The 17615-nt window shown below is 37.1% G+C and overlaps 1 protein-coding gene across 2 annotated transcripts in view; it reads left to right on the top strand.

Moving 5' to 3' along the window:
• Positions 1-17615, top strand: part of ADGRA1 (adhesion G protein-coupled receptor A1) — a 258969-nt gene that overhangs the window by 206280 nt on the left and 35074 nt on the right. Inside the window, exons 1-5 of one of the 2 annotated variants that reach the window (XM_033066168.2) lie at positions 2856-2873; positions 3128-3335; positions 4248-4456; positions 12704-12831; positions 13721-13844. In XM_033066168.2, the coding sequence (XP_032922059.1) occupies positions 4454-4456; positions 12704-12831; positions 13721-13844 (255 nt within the window). In that variant the 5' untranslated portion in view covers positions 2856-2873; positions 3128-3335; positions 4248-4453. Of the gene's footprint in view, positions 1-2855; positions 2874-3127; positions 3336-4247; positions 4457-12703; positions 12832-13720; positions 13845-17615 lie in introns of those variants that run through there. The other variant, XM_033066167.1, reaches the window with a different exon arrangement.

The following is a 17615-nucleotide window of genomic DNA, read 5'->3' on the forward strand; positions in this document are numbered from 1 at the left end:
TTAAGTGAGAGGGAAACTGAGGCAAGAGCCGGGAACTGACTTATACCTCACCTCAAACAAGATTAGCAGAACACAAGACTCAACCTTCAGTCAGGTTCCCTCCATCCTCCACAATAACAGGAACTATCTCACCGCTCAAATCATCCCTCTCATGTGAATAATGAGTAATACTACTGAAAATTCTCACACATCTTAGATAAAGATGTATTTATTCATATTTTTAAACAGCATTGTGAATGTGTGGGCCTTCTCACTATGTGCATTTTTCATTAATATCCTGCCACAAAATCTTGTTGCCAGGCATGTCAATGTAGCAGACAGTTGGATGTTTAATTCTGAGGAATTTCTAAGTAAATATTTGATGTCCAGCAAGTAATTTGACTTTGTGTGCATTTGTCTGGTTAAGGAAAACCTTCTGTCCCTTTGCCCTTCACTCCACCAGACTGGCTGCACTCGAACAAAATTGACGTAACAGGTAGTGTAAGTGGGCAGTATACACAGTAAAATTGCACTCCAGGAAGTGACTGTAGGCAATTATTTAGTGAAGTTTATTAAATAGTTTGTGTTGTGGGTATTCGTATTCATTTTGAGCAGAAAACAAGGGAAAAAATGCTCTCCTGAAGTCTGATCAGGAAAATGATTTCTGTAAATGTGTCTTTTTGTCCAGTAAATAATTTGATGTTGCTGCATGTTTGAGATTTGCTCAGTCAGCCCGAGCAGTGCTACCAGCTCACACTAATTCCATCTGTGGGCTGTGTGCATCTTTTCTTCCCTGCATTCCAGCTCGCCCCTGTGATGGGAAGCTGTAACCTGTGGGTGAGGTTAGGGCATCATGGTCAGGCTCCCTGCTGTGTGCTGGAGGGTTCCTGGCGACTGGAGAGCAGGGGAGGGGCAGGTGCAGCCTGGCCCTGGTCCTGCCCTGGTCCTGGTCCTGGTCCTGGTCCTGCCCTGGTCCTGGTCCTGGCCCTGCTCCTGCTCCTGTTCCTGTTCCTGCTCCTGCTCCTGCTCCTGGTCTGAGCCCTGGCTCTGGCCCTGATCCTGATCCCGATCCTGGCCCTGCTCCTGGTCCTGCCCCAGCCCAGGACTGCCATCAGCACCTCCCCAGTCCCACAGGCAAGCTCTATCTACACCATTACTTCTTCCTATTAGTATCAGTAAGTCCCAATGGAGAAGCAATTAGAGAACCACAATAAATTAGATGATTCCCCCTCTTAGCAAAAGTGCTATAAACCTGTTGTTTTCTCTGGTTTGTGTAGGGCTGCTTTTGTCAAGTCCTAGCACATTGTTGCTTAACCCAGTGCCTTTAGCTGTTGTTTTCATTATCATAAGCTTATTCATATGCTTCTAGCTTTCTCTTTTTGTGTATAATAAGTAATTAGTGTAATTTAATATGTCATCATTGTTGCTTTTCCCAGCACAGAATAATAATAAAAAATCCAGTATAAATGAAAAGTTAATCACACTATAACTGCTCTTACACTTCTGTATGCCTCCACGTAAGTCCTCAACAGTGATCTAGGGTTGGATAAATGACACTTGGAAAAAACTCTGTGCATACTTTTTGATAGTAATTTTAGGGCCAAAATGGTATCATAAGAGGTTCAGCATATGCAGATACATGGGATATCATAGAGTAAAATATGTCTTTTTCAGAAGCTTGAGATAAAGCCAATTATAACAGCTTTAGTGAAATAGACAGTGGAAACAATGTCAGGATGAGTGCTTGATGTTTAGCTCAGTTAATACCAATTAAAGCCTTCATAATAATTTTAAATTCTAATGTGGAAATGTTCTGTTGCTATTTGCTCTTTTTTTCCTGAGTACTTTTAATGAGCAGTGTTGCCTAGATTGAATACTTACTTTTAAAAGGATGTTTTTGCATTTTTACAGTTAAAATCTGAAAACCTTCCTAATATATATGGTATAAGGAAAATGGTGTACAGAAGTCTTTATCTCTTTATTTAATCATCCAAATGACATCACAGACTACTCATGCCTTTCTTCCATGTTTATTGTGTGGTCACTAGATGCTTCTCATACTCATTTTAGTTTGCTGATCTCTGCTACACCTTTTATCTCTCCTATGTGTATTTCTCCTAGCCCATGGATGTATATTAATGTCATGTTTGTTTATATGGTTGTGAAGATCATTGTTTTACTTCTGAAATAGGTAGTGCACATGTGCTATGAGCAAACTGTGGTAATCTATGTAAATTATGTGCACAGAGCCATACTCTGCCCTTGGGGGAAATGCAAATTAGAACATTTTGTAGTTTGTTTGTTTTTAAATACATACACTTTTCACATCAAGGCTCAGGACAGACTCCCTGTTTATTTTCCCATTGCTCATCATTTGTTATTCCTTGTAAATATCTCAGTCTTTAATATTAGTTTGCTACTTTGGCAGGTAAAAAATCGTTGATGAGTGAAGTCCTCAGAATTTGGTGTATTTTATAGCTCTGCTGTAAGGGATTTATCTGCTTGTAAAAAGGTATATAACACACGACCCAAAGCCATTATAGTGATCTGACAGTCTTCATTCATTTTCTCTCACTTTCTCTCTTTGTTTTCTTCTTTTACATTAGTGTTTGTAATATTTTTGAATCCTGCGTGACTGAAACATAGTTTTACTGATTTTCCTTATATGAAGCAAGAAAAACATATTCCTAAACTGTGTTGTTTACTGCACTTGCATTTCTCTGCAGATGTAATTTATTTTAATAATAAAATTATTTTTATACTCTCTAAGTACCCTTTCGGAGAAATGTTTTAATGTAAGTTGTCTGATTCTATTTTAAGTGAAGGAGAAAACCTGGTAGAGGTTGTCTCTTTAAATCAGATCTGCAGTGTTGATGGACCCTCTAGCAGGCACGGTAAGAACCATTCTCACCTCTGCAGCAGGGAGCTTGACCATATAGACTCTCACATTCAATCAAAACGTTTTCCCTTTTAATATGCACTGTACCAATCCTATTCCCATGGTTACAGCCCGTGCTTCTTTGGTTGCTTCCAGTCTGTTGGAAAAGGAAGGCAGCATACATTTCTTGTACAGGAGTTTAAAACATCATGAAAGCAACCCTGTTGTGATTTGCATTTTAAATGTTTCTTTTTTTTTCTCATTGTACAGAATGCTGTAGCAGTAGCTTCAGTTCATTTGCCACAGTCTGTCTTCTCTCAGTCTTCAGCCTGGCAATCTGTTGATAACTCCACTTGCAAGCTACAGTTTATTGTCTTTCGGAATGGAAAACTCTTTCCTAGCACAGGAAACTCATCAAATCTCGCAGATGATGGGAAACGTAGGACGGTTGCCACACCAGCTGTTTTTGCTAAAATAGGTGAGAAGCTGTTATGCATTATTTTCTTTAACCTAAAAGCTACGGTGTACTTGATTGTGTAGAGAATAGAGGGGCAGAGTATGCAGTGTGCTGAGAGGCTGGAAACAGTGTCTGTCCTTAGTACAGTGTTTGCAATTGTTCCTATCTGCACGATTTTATTCGGATTGTCCTGCAAATAAAGAAATGCCCTTGCGCTACGATTAGAATGCAAATTCTGGGCTACTGTTTGTTCACTGTGCTGTTACAGATGCTTGCTCCTTAAAGCTGTTGGAAGGAGCTTTTTACTCTTTACAATTGCAATGTTAATGTCCTAGACACTGGTAAAAATAAGGCTTTTGGAGTGGGAGTAGTGCCCTGTTGCATATATCAATACTCAGCAGTATACTTTCTGATACAATGGATGTAAAACAGGTGCTGTTAGAGACTTTTGTCTAAACAACATACGTTGTATGTGCTAGTGAGTCATTATTTTGATTAATTACTCACCCATGCAATTTTACTAATTTTGTCTGATACTGAATAGAGCTCTCATTTCTATTAACATTTTTCAGTGTTTGAATGTGACTTTCGAAGTGCAGAATTGTCTCAGCTGTTAATCATGCCATGAAACTGAGCCGTTTCTGCAGTTACATGGGCAGTAGTGCAATACTGGTCGTAATCTGAAACAATAAAAAATATCTCTTTTGTGAGGAGTGATTAGATTATTTTGACACAGCATGTGATTGAAATGTTCAGATTTATTTACGCCATTGCAAACTTCTCCGATGTGAGCACTACCTTTGATTTTGACCATTAAGATTTTGTGTCCACTGGCTTTTCCCCCCGTTGTTTAGTGCATCTGATCTCTTTACAGAGCATTCATCACCAAAGGGTTTTCCACTCCGTCTCTGATTCAGTTTGTTCCTTTTGCAGATGGGTGCAGCTTTGGAAACCTCACCAGCCCTCTTACTATAGGATTGAGGCACTTTGCACGGGGTATAGACCCCATTGCAGCCTTCTGGGATTTTGACCTTCTAGATGGACATGGAGGCTGGTGGGGAGAAGGGTGCCACATAATTAGTTCTGCAGGCAATATTACCACCATTCAGAGTACACACTTCAGTAACTTTGCAGTGCTAATGGTAAGTATATGACTTAGCAAATATACTTATATTTTTCTCTCTCTTTTTTACCATACATTTATGTTCTTTTTACATGCATCTTTTTCATTCTGAGTTGTCAGTAGCTGACCTTCTGGGTTTTTATAATGTTTAGTATAAAACAGTCTAAAAGAAAGTAAGTTACTTAACTGCTAGTAAGTGAATAAACCTGGTGGTCAGTTTTAATATCCTGAGACAGGCCTAATCAGAAATGACGTTAACTTCAGTCTTATAAATGAAAGTTCCATCAAGGAATGATTAGTGCGTAATGGTTATAAATTATAGGACAGGCTTTAAAGATACATCATATACTCCTGTGTGCTTTTACATCAGCACATCTCAGAGGCTGGTCTGCTTTTGTTCCTGCCCTGCACTGTGTTGATCATACTAATTAGTTGCAGGCATACCGCAATGTTGAATCATTTAATAAATGGAGAGGAATAACATCTTCTGCTCTTTTAAGTATGGACAGAGCTGTCCTTGCTGATTCTGTAGGAGTTTTGTTTTTTGCATCAGTGCTGATAGCCTACTTACAAAATTGCTGTTTGTGAAGAAAAAATATTCCTGTGCAGGGCTAACACATCAGCTGCTTTGCTCTGTTCTCAGTCACACTTACAGTTCCCATTGCCGTTATTTAACTAACCTGCTTAACAGAAAGTTACCTTCATGAAAGCAAAAATATTATGCATACAATAATGAACTGTTGTTATTCAGGGACTAAAGGAAAGCAAACAAGAAATTGGAAGGTTTCTAAGCTTTAGAAAAATTTTTGCACCCTTAAAAATATTTATTATAAACCAGTTGTAAAAAGATTGGACATGTGTACTGTTAACACTAGATTGCTCTTGAATGCTGATGCATGATTGCGCCGTAGATGCTGCTTGTGTACATTACAGAAATGTTTATAGTTGAGTAAATAATGCATTGTGTGTGTGTGTGTGTAAGGGACAGCAAACACAGGCGACAGGAATTGCGAGGACGTGTGCAGAGAATACCAATCTGCTGCTGTCAGATGGAGCCCAGATGGCAGCCAATCATAGCACAAAGCTCTGGTGCCCACGAGTTAAATGCAGATATTATCGTCCACTTCCGAAGAACTCATTTCCCTGAGACTCAGTTGAACATTTTTTCACCCATTATAGAATTGTTCAGAATTTAAGAGCTGTTCCTCAGATTTGATGACATCAAATGTAGCTCATTTTCTACAGCTCCTGTGAGTTCCCTTTTCCCCCCAGACTCTTGTTTCCCAGAATGTGAATCGTAATTTTGCTTTGAGGATGTTTTTCCAAATTAATTAAGGAAAGCACCTGTTGACTTTGCAGGTGCCACACCCAAAATGGCTTCCTCCTCCTTCAGCTGCTGGAGTTCAGCACGTTGCTCTTAAACTTTGAGTAGTTACTAAATGTGAATTAACTGTTTACAAGCTACCAATTTCATCCTTTCTTTTTGCTTGAAAAGTTGAATACTGACACAAGTGCTGCAGTTAGTCTTTTGTTTGTAAAGCCCTTTTACCTCTTATAAGATGTAGGAGGAGGTGGGCTTTTCTACAACTATGAAGGGAACTGAGGTACTTTTTACTGGAGCTTTTGTATCTGGTATGTAATTCTGCTTTAGGCCTTGTGTTTGTTTGGTTATGAGAATTTGACTTTGCTTTATTTCATGTGCGCATCTTCCAGTTTTATCTGTACAAGACAAAAAAGTAGAATCTTAGACTCACCCTTGCTTTGCAATTTCTATGGTAGCAAACAATGGGATATGTTTCTTAGCTCATGTTTCACAGTAACTTTTAAGGAAAAGGATGTCAAGTAATTTTAAAATATACATCTATAAATATGCACACACACAAATCCATTTTCCAACCATTGTCTTTCTAAACAGATAATGGAAAATTTCTGTAGCTTCATTATGTCTAAACATTTTCTTTCAGCATTACTTCTTAATCACTGTTTTGTGGCGTAAAGTCAAGGATTATTTTATTTGATAGAAAATATGCTTCTCTGGGCAGTTCAATTCTCATACCAGAAAGAAAAAATACTTCATTGTTCTGCATTGCTTTTAATTTATAAAATGAGCAGTATAAAGTGCCTATGTTTATCTTATTAATTCATATCTAAATGCTTAATATATTTTTAAATACTAACAAACCATCAGTAAATTCAAAATACCTGGCATATGGTGTGTAGCTAATTAAATTTGCTACAATATCATGATACATGTCATTAATCTGTAATTCTCTAATCTGTTGAACAACAAAAATTCATAATTGATAATTATGGTTTGGGGTAATTGCAGAAAAATGAAGTAGTGTCTGTAAACTAAAAAACAGCACTAAAGCTTTACGTTATCCTCAGAATCATGTACATCCTGCTGTAGATTACGTTGAAACAGAAGCCTCAGTCATCCCAACTGTCCATTTTATAGTTAGTACAGCACATATTCTGATTTGTCACCTTTTTGAACAGTAGGACAAAGTTTCCTAAGGTGCTTTCATAGAAGTCATTTATGCCTATGCAACGTGAAAGGGTTAAAATAAAGGTTTTCTAGAGTCCTTTTTTTAGAAACGCAGCAATCAAGGATTTATCAACTCCGATTGATAATTAATAAGCATGAGCATACTTCAAGTGAGAGGAGTCATGTAGAGCCTTTTGATTTCTCTCTGTGACAGTTGTTCAAGTGATGTCAATGAGAGAGAAAGCATAGTTTGGAGGTAGGGTTGGAAAGGAGGTATCAGCTCCTTCCCTCACGTGGCCTCACACTTTCACTTTGCTCTGGGTTGGGCTGGCAAATAGAAGTAAAATAATAGAGTCAGACATAACAGAGCATTATTTTTTCTGATCAGGTTTTAAGTAGTGTGTCCTAGAGGTGAGAGTAAAATACTGTGAACTAACTCCCACACTGTATTCCTGCCTTTTGCTTCATGTACTGTATGTTTAGAGCACTCCTCTATTTGCCTTTTCTTCTGTTATCTATAGGAGGACGAGGACTGGTTATACTCTAGTTTCTTTCAGAGGTGTCCAAAGCCCTCTGGGGTCCTGAACTCTGCAATATTTTAGAGTAAAATCATGAATTTATATACTTTCAAGCTTCATTATATCTAATGATAAGTATTTGCTTCTTAAATACTGTGTATTGATGCTTTTGTGTGGACAGAGTTGTATATCAGTATTTTAATTTTTCAGGACAACCTATGTGTATGCCATCACAAATCCAGAGACCTCTATATCTGAGTAACAGTTCTTCAAGAGACAACAAAAATATCCAATAGCAACAATGAATTTCAAAATTTGCTAAATCTGTGTTGGCATACATTGTCCTCTGTTCTTCCTTTCATTTTTCTTAGAACACAATAGAAATTCAATAGTGATGGATATTACTGTAATTGTATGCAGCATTTCCTTTCCCCCCTTAGACTGCTTTGTCAATAGTAATTTCCTCAAATCTGCCAAATAAACACAAATAAAATTCTTAAATCTAAGTATGACACTTCCCAATTAACATAAAATGGATTAATAAATATTCTTAGCACTTCTGATTGTAACCCTAAAAGTAGATTAAATCAACATAAAATCATATGTAGCTCCTTTCCTGTTTTGTCACGATTGTTGTATTATTCCAAACAGCATAAGTGTGGCTTTTGTTGGATTTTTGGGTTTGGTTCATGTGCATAAGGAGTAATTATCTGCAAAAGTAGCATACATTCAGTGGATGCTGATATGAGATAATTAGGGCTGAGGAGACTGAACTGATGATACCAGAGCATATTTGAAACTGTTCTGGAAGCAAAACTTGGAAAACCATGTGAATGGGAAACTGGGAAGAGACAGGACACTGGGAATGGATCACAGTAACAGTTTGGGCATTTTTCTCTTGCTGTTTTCCATGCATTCCCCCAGTCTTTGAAGTCTTCCCAATCTGGTGCGAAAAAAGCTACTTTTTCCAACATTTTCATTATTGCTGGAGACAACTGCAGGATTTCTTAAGCCTGTTCATGAAGTTCAATTCTGAAAACAGAATTCTAAACTTGCATCTTTCAGGTCTTCTCCAAATTAAGCAGCCTGTCTAAGCCTTTTGAGAAATTAATTCATGAGTCAGGGAAGTATTACAGAGATGTCATTTAGAAGGTTGACATAATTACAGTATTTGACATTTTCCCCACAGAGAACACAGGATTTTCTCATAACAGACTGTGGAAACATTGTTCTGTACTTTGAAAAATCAGACTGCCTATAACAAGAAGTTCAAGAATGAACATTTCAAGTCTTTTTTCATGTTTAAACACCAAGTTTAAATACCTACAGGATGGATCTTAGCAGAGTTTAAGCACTGAAGATTGTGAAAGTGATCCAGAAAGTTTACCTGCTGTATGTAAAATTAACATTTTTTGTAGTGGGAACTGCGAAATTCCCTGGAATTGGATTCCTCTGCATGTGTGTAGATATTTCCCAGTGTGAAGAGCCTGCAAGGAGGCCCATGCTCCTCACTTCAGTCCTCATCTGGCACGTACTGCTCGCTGCTCGTGTAATGCTCATTCTCGTCACAGAGAGCTTAGCCCACATGAACACTATGAGTCCAACCCCCAGAAAAGGCTGCTTTTTAAAGGATATTCCTGACTGTCACTCTTTTCACAAAACCTTGGAATTAGAGTACTCTTAAGAGCAAGATCTGCTTTTTATTTCTTTTTCCTTCCACGTACATTTTACTAAATTGCATTTAATAGTATGTATTATTTGCTCTGTAAAAAGCATAAACTGGCCTTGTACTGGGCTCAAAAATCCAGGCTTGTCTCCTCCAAAAGGGAGTGATTTTATCACAAATCAAGTCTCTGGCTCAAGCTCTTTCTGTCTGTTTGTTTTTCCTTTCTGTTGACTTAATGGATTTTGCATTCATCATGGTGCAACTTCAGCCAGCAGGTAAATGGATTCAGAGTGTAAAGCTCAGTAAAACATGCCAGCTCCTGGAAGATAGATGGGAATTAAAGGCCTGGAATCCAGGGACATTTTACTGTCTTGGTGGCTTCTACTGGGCTCCTTTCAATTCAGCATTGTCATTCTTGTACTGAAGTGCCCAAAACTGAACACGATAGTTGAGATTTGGGCTCTCCAGTGGTGAATGCAAAGGAATAATCATTTCCCTCCCTCTGCTGTGTGCAATCTTGGTAATATGGCCCAATATGGGATTCACCTCATGTGCCACAAGTGCTCACCACTGTCTTGATTTGTCTCAGACCATTTTAAAAGGGTGAATGGATGACAGTTTCTCATTAGACAGCAACTAACAGGCCTTGGAGTTGTAGACACCAGTTAGTAATGGTCAAAGTCTTGTAATATTGATTTTCCTGGGATAATTCATATGATTTTTCAATGTCATCGTGATTTGAATCCCCTCTAGGAAATAAAATCAAACCTATTTTTTTAAATGTAACATACAATTATGCTGCTTTCCATAGAGAATTTAAAAAATGCTTCTTTTCTTCATGTCTTCCCCAGAAGATTACTCAAGGGAAGTTGATGGATCAATAAGGTTTAATTATCATCAGAGAGCAGACAAGATACATCTGTTATATATCTATAATGAAATCAGTTTTCAGTATACAAAACTTTTAAAAAGGACATTCTACTCTGGCATTGATGCATTTTCATACTCAACATTTTACCATTTATTTACTGTAAAAGATTAGATAAGAGATAAAACCTCGTATTTAAAAATGGAATTAGCTTTAAGATGCTGATTGTTCTTCATTCTTCTGCAGGCAGAATGGTTGTATTCCTGTAGGACACATGGCATTTGCTTTTATACTGATGATCAAACATAGGGAGAGGTTGAACCTTGTATCTACACCATTAAAAACTATTCTTTAGTGCACAGTGATGGTGCCCAAGTAAAATTGCTTTCTTTTTTTGCTACATAAATGTGTAACTTCACTGTGCTTCCTTTTTCACAAATTTAACTTTTCACAGTGATATCCAAGTTACTTATTTCTTTAAATAACTGTACTGCTACTACTGTATAGTTACAGAAACACATTTCAGAATGCAGAGAAATTGTGTGTACCTAAAATTATACCAAAGCATACTATTAGTATATGAAAATGCAATACATCAGTAAGAGCTAGAAGTACATGTTTTATCATTTTCAGCAGAGTAATTCTGTTTAAATTGTCCAGTTTGCATTGCTACTCCTAATATGAGCTAAAATTGTATGGAATATTCCTGGCAAATACTCATTCATCTACCTCAAGAGACTTACTCTATAAGGAATTAATGGAGAGATGATGCAAATAAAAACACAGGAGAAAAATATGATCAGGGTGAAAAGTGGTGTTTGAGTGGACATTCAGAGGCAGTTTTGAACCAACAGACTTTGAAAGAATTATTTGAAAGTTATGAAGTCATGATATATTCAAGAGTGTATATTCATGCACACTGAAAGAATAAAAATGAGAAGGCTTTAAGAGCCTAGGTCTGTCATGTTAAAAAACTTTCTCCTCAAAAGACAGGGTTCTTTTCCTCCTCTTTTCCATTTGTGATTGAGGGAAGAGTAGCAAGAAACGACACCTCTAGATGGGACAGCATAAGCTGAGCTCCTCCGTGAGAAGTGACTCCTCTGGGTCTTGGTGAGCTGGGCAGGGCAGAGAGGAACAGGAGAGGGACAGGAGAGACAGAGCAGACTTAACTGAGGTTCAGCATGAGGAGGTACCTGAAGAGAAATGGAATGTGATAACATATAGTTGGCATTTTGTTCATAAGTTATTTTTAATTTTTATGGTCCTTTTTGTATATGTTGTGAGCTGCTCTGTTTAGAACTGACATTCATGTAAATCTGGAGAAACTAGTGCAATCAATCTTAGAAACTTCAAAGCTAATAATGAAGGAAAATAATAACTACTAGGGCATCAGTTACTTGTGAGGATCATTTTAGAAGGTAAACTAAATTCTCCCAATTTAGTAATTGCATATACTCATGAACATTATCTGCTTGTACGTGGACAAGTTCATATTCATAAATAATGGTGCTGGAAATCAGCTCTCTGCATGCAAATGCAATTAAACAGAGGTATTAGCATTACAGTCCCAGTTTCCTAAGGGGAGATTTCACCTCTGGAAAATAATGTATTGAATCTCCTTCTATGGGAACCTACAACTGACGAATAAGAAAAAAGTCTGTTAAATGTTCGCTAATATTTTAAATGTTACAGTTTGCTGGATTGTCATATTTGGTACTATTTTAGATTTTGCCTTTTTCTGCTGGGATGTATATTCATTTTTATGTGCAGAGTCAGTGCCACTGCACATGGAACTGGCATGTTGATGACACTGTGTTTACACTCAGGTGATAGGTTTTGGGTATAATTTTAGTACCTGTGTGCAGAAATGTAGTGCCACAAGCAAATGTGGCTTAATGCATCACAGGGAATGTAATGTTTGCTTTAATTCCGAGAGTCTGAATTTAATTCAGGTAGTCTGAAGACGTTATGTTTTATGTAATGGGCTCCTTTTGCTTTCCATCCATCACATCTACAGATATAGCTCTCCTAAATGTGTAATTTAGAATGGGAATTTGATAAGGTTAATTTTACAAAGATATTGATAGTTTTTCATTATGTTTTTCATGAAGAATTGTTTCACTAGGCACTAACATGTCCAAAAGGATCTTTACTCTGCTGTTAATAGAGCTGTCCAAGTTACTTTTGAATAACTACAGGGAGTAAGAGTATTTCCAACTAACTGTGAAGGTCACTGGGTTATAGGAGTCGTAGCAACTGGTAATTATATTTGAGTCAGTCAATAATTTGGGTATATTCTCTTTTTTTTTTCTTTGAGTGGTTCTTCTGCAGCCAGATATATATGCCATTTAGAGACCTTTATGGTGATTTGAAATTTTGTGCTTAATATCTTAGTAAAACACACTCATAAAGTTCTTGTTATCAGAAGTACCAGATATATTGCTAATGCTGGGAAAATGTAATATTCTATGTATTTTTTCAGACCTTTTTTTTTAATTAGGATATGTCTGCTTGTACAAAAAGGTTAATTTCTGTCTAGCAAACTGTATGCAGATGAGGAAGGAGCAGTCTGTTACTGCAAATTCATGAACTGTATCTACATTAAAAGTTAATCTTTTTTTTTCCTGTCCTTGAGAGGGAACAGCTAGAAATGACAGGACATATTGGAATGAAGTCTCAGTTTCACACATGCCTAACAATATTAAATCATTTTACTCTTTCCACAGGATTTTAAGACAGTGCTGTCTTTCCCCCAGTACCCAGGGGAGTTTCTGCACCCTGTGGTTTATGCATGTACTGCAGTTATGTTGTTGTGCCTCTTTGCTTCCATTATCACCTACATTGTCCATCACAGGTAAGAATTCCATTTTAAACATGTACTAAATTATCAGCACGACACTTGAATTTTTATAACTCTTACTGTAATGTTAAATTAAAATTATTTTAATGACTGTTGGATAACAGCGGCTGCAATGTGATTTACACCAGAAAAATCAAAAGAAAGTTTGTCAACCTTTCTTAAACTGTTCTCAGGCTTTCCTGACACATAGGTTTAAATTTTCTGCACAGGTTCCCTGAGATTTCTAACTCAACAATTGAATATAAAGCCATGAACACTATCAAACTGCTTTCTGGCAAATTCCAGAAGCAGCACTTTGGTCAGCTACACTTTCCATATTGGCTTTTAAGAGCAGGTTTGGTTAGAGGACTGGTAACTGTCACTGGATAAAAGAAATTTTGGGCTTAGGAAACTTGTGTTTTCTTTGGTATGAAAAATTTATATAAATGCCATTTTAGCTACTACTTCTGGTTAAAGACCATTACCAATTTAAAAGAGTAGGAATGCATTGTACTGTAGAAGCTGCTAAATATTAATTATGTGAAGTTAATGCAATGTCTTCTGATCTTCAGCTTCCATTAATCCTTTAGAGATGTCTTGTTAAAGTTCTGCATATGTGAAACTATGCAATAAGCCTTTTGCTTTTAGCACTCTACTTTAAATGCTTGATTTGGTGGAGGAAACTTTAAATCAGTAGACTTTTATGATTTTTAGCTTGTATTTAACCTTTTCATCATTTATTTCAATGCTGTATAGGTCAGACTCTGTCCTATGGGTAGATTTTTACATAGGTATTTAAGAATCTGAGAATTTTATTCTATCAAATTAAGTGTTTTTCCCAAATAGTAATTTTCATAATAAATATGTTGGGGTTTTAATTTTAAAATTTAATTTTTTTAAACAGCACAATCCGAATAAGCAGGAAAGGATGGCACATGCTTCTCAACTTTTGTTTCCATACTGCTCTCACATTTGCTGTTTTTGCTGGTGGAATCAATCGCATTAAATATCCAATTATATGTCAAGCTGTAAGTATCTGTCTTAGTATTTCTTACTAATAGAATTTAAACTTGCAAATTATGTTTTAACATAACATTGGCAGTTCTCCTTCTTTTCTTATATTGTTCCTGGATCCTAAGCTTTTCAAAATAAACCATTATAAGGATGTCTTTTAAAGGCCAGCACTGGGAATGTTCAGTATTTGGTTGTCACATGAGTTTCTCTAAGAGGGTGATCATTGCATTAACTTCTCCAAGACTCAGATTCCCTCATTCTTGTTGTTTTGTTTTTTTTAAGAAAGCCTTGAAAAATCTTGATATTTCTCTGCTGTACAGGATAGTTGAAAACTATGAATCCAGAGTACTTCTGTCCTTCCTGTACTTTGGATTGAATGTGTGAGACTGAAGTTACTGCTTCACTTTTGTAACACATCCACTGTTTGCCTGAGAGTGCCTTGGCTTTGCTGGATGATCCCTAAGGAGGGGAGCAGACCAGCATACCTGTGATTTATGGACCCTTTTTGGCACTGCTGGACTGTTTCACGTCTCTTGCGTCAGCATTTTTGGGACAATAATGGGGTGAGATGCACAGACAGGGTTGGATTCAGCTACTCTGAATGTAAAGGCTGAATCTGTCCAGTGTGTAAGGAGAGTCACTTCAGTCATCTTCTGTTTATTGCAATTTGTTTGCCTTGAATATTTCTTCATCTCAGATTTTGTAGAAGTGCACCTGATCTCATGAATGTTATTGGTATTTTCTTTTAGTAAAGCACTTTGTTTAGCCAATGTTCTCTTGGATTTTTTGCCTGTCACTAACCCAGTTCTTCTGACTGGCTTGAATGGGTGTAAATAGCAAGAGTCAGAAGCCAACTCCTGCAGAGTCACTGCAAAAATTGGTGTGTAAGTGTTATCACTCTAGTATTCAGTGAGGTGTTTTGGAAGTCTTTTGTGCATGACCATCAATAAACAGCACTTGTGGGTCTGTAAGCACTGTGATGTTCTACATGTGAACTCTACCTAAGTGTATTACTTGATACTCAATTAAATAACACAGTTGTCCACTAGATTATTTTGAGAGAAATATCTCATAGTATCTAGTGCAATGTGTCATAATTAATTTGTAGGTTCTAGCAAATTGGAGTATCACTTACCATTGTCTTTGTCTTCAGTTTGCAAGTGCAAGTAGCAGATTAGTTTGTAGGGCAGCCATGGCCGTGTAATTACATGGTCACAAATGACCATCTGTTGTTTCAGTCTCTGTCTGATTATTTACTTTGCAGCTTGCACAGTAGCAACGTGGTATTAACAGCTATAATGAAAAATTGATTGAGATAAATGTGTTATTAATAGCTTTTTATAAGTAGTACACAAACTACAGGGGTATCTTAATAAAGTGCATTATCAGTGGCATCTGTCTATTGCTATGGGATAGGGCCAGATCCTGAGGTCCTGAGGAATGTGCATGCTTAGAGGGACTGAGCTGAACCATCCCTATATGTCTGCTAGCCAGCTTCATACAGTTACTTATTTACCTGATAATATGCTACATCAACAGGCAATATCATCAAAATAGGACAATATGGGAGAGATGTAAGTGACACAATACAAAGATGTCCTCTATTTCCTGGTAGAAATTGTCTGATGTAATTAGACAGGGCTAATGGGTTAAATAGTCCAAACAATCTAAGACAAGACTCCAGTAGATGGTAATGGAAGCTGGAAAACTGTTCACTTTGAGAACATCATGATTTAATCTCCAACATGCCAAAGCCCTGATACTGGGGCTTAAAATATATTTGTGAAAATGTTAGTGCTTCAAGCAGCACTAAAATATTATTTATACCACAGGTGTAACACCATCAGTTGCCATTCCACAGGTATCCTTCATTCTACTAAAATTCAAAGCACAACTTCAACCTACAGCAATGCAATTTTCACTTTTTATTTCCTGAGTGCATAAGGAAAGATTCCAAGTGCAAGTATTTTTTGTCCTAATAACTGAAATACTGTATCAAAGCCAGCCAACCACCACCTTCCTATTATAATTGCCCCTAAAACTTCCACAAAAAATTCACTGCAGCATACTTATCAATGTGAAATAATAGACTAAGTTAACTTTTATCCTTCAAATTTAACCAAAAAGGGTGATTCTAAATTAGCTTCATTCGGATCACCTTCTGTCTCTAAAGGAGTACTTAGAGGTTAGTTTTAAACATCAGGAATTAATGCTATGGAAATGGGCCCATTTTCTGTGATAGCTGGAAGAACCTTCAAATCCCCTTCAAGGTGGAACAGTCACACAAAAAAAGTCTTTTCAGAAATGGTCAGACATTTATTTTTATGTGAAATCTAAAAATCTAAAATTCCCTTTTAAACCTGCATATCTATTTCAGAGAGGATTCTGTACAGACCTTTCACTTATATATGTGCTCTGCAGTCTTTATGATTTACAAAATACCTGATGTTAGAGTACTGGTCCAGGAGAGTTGATTGCACCTTTGCACATTTCCTGAGTGAATGAATCTACATAATCTCATTCTGGGTGTCACTGAACGTTGACTGTTGTAGAATCTGGACTCTTGAGTTTACTGGCAAAATCTTCCATGCAAGTCAGAGGTGATGTTAGGAGCAGCAGGGATAAATCAGAGGCAGTACACCACCAGGAAGGTGCTTGAGCCAGCAGTGAGCCCTTCCATCCCCCAGTCAGGGCCTCAGATTAGTTTGCTTCAAAAGGCAGAAGGAAGCTCACGCCTTTCATGTCAAGAATGAGACAGAAGGAGACACAACTGTAGCTGGATCACTCCTGTGTGTGGGAGGCAGCAATTCTGTACTCTCAGAGATTTCTGTTTTGTGGCTCCTACTTTAGAGGAAAGCATGATAGCCATGAGGTTATGGATGCTAGGGGATGAATTCATCAGGTCAACATGTTGAAGCATGAACAAGGGACTTCTGGGCACAAGATTCAGGAGGTAGAAAAGTTATGGAGAGATACAGAATCTTATTTTTTTATTGCATGATCAATCACATCTTCAAGAACCTCTATATGGTTTATAAAATAAAAGCTTCCATGTAAGCTTTGGCAAGGCTCAGATCTTCCTTCTTCCTGAGGAATGTTCTGTGTGAAGCTGCTTGTGAATTCATTCCTGTAAGGGAATAAATCTTCACAAGAAAGGCAAAAGCCCATTCCATACTAGCCAGCAGCCTACAAGTTCAACTCAGATGTTCAGCTTCTTGCTCTAAATTTTCTACCTGTGAAGGGAGTATGGGGTTTTGCTAATGCTAAATGTTTAAATATCATTAAATATTCACATCCAGTGGTGTTACAGACTGCAGAGAAATTCCTGAATCCCTTCATCTCACAGAAAAGAATCATTTTAATTGCAGGATTAATAGTTTAATCAGAATGTCCATGCATATCTGTGTCCTTCTTTAAATAGAACTGAATTAAGAAGTACAATCTTATCTGAAATATGGTTACAATAAGAAAAAAAAGAAATTAAAAATTTGGGGAAAACAAAGAAAATTGTGCGCAACTAAAAGCTGATCAAGAGACCTTTTTGTGCCAAAATGCTTTGCATAAATGTGCATTCTGATCATTACCATGGTAACTGCATCATGTGGAACTTAACTTATCTCTAGGGTACTGAACTTTATTGTAGGAGCACAAACAGACAGCATCTTCTTACTGCAGGAAAGTATAATCTTCAATTCAAAAGGCTTATTCCCAAAGATAAGAGCTCTAAGAACACAGGACATGTAAAAAATGGATCCAAAAAACCAAGAAAATTTTTGCCATATAAC

The sequence above is a fragment of the Catharus ustulatus genome, chromosome 8 (genome assembly GCF_009819885.2).
Source record: "Catharus ustulatus isolate bCatUst1 chromosome 8, bCatUst1.pri.v2, whole genome shotgun sequence".
Lineage (NCBI taxonomy): Eukaryota > Metazoa > Chordata > Aves > Passeriformes > Turdidae > Catharus > Catharus ustulatus.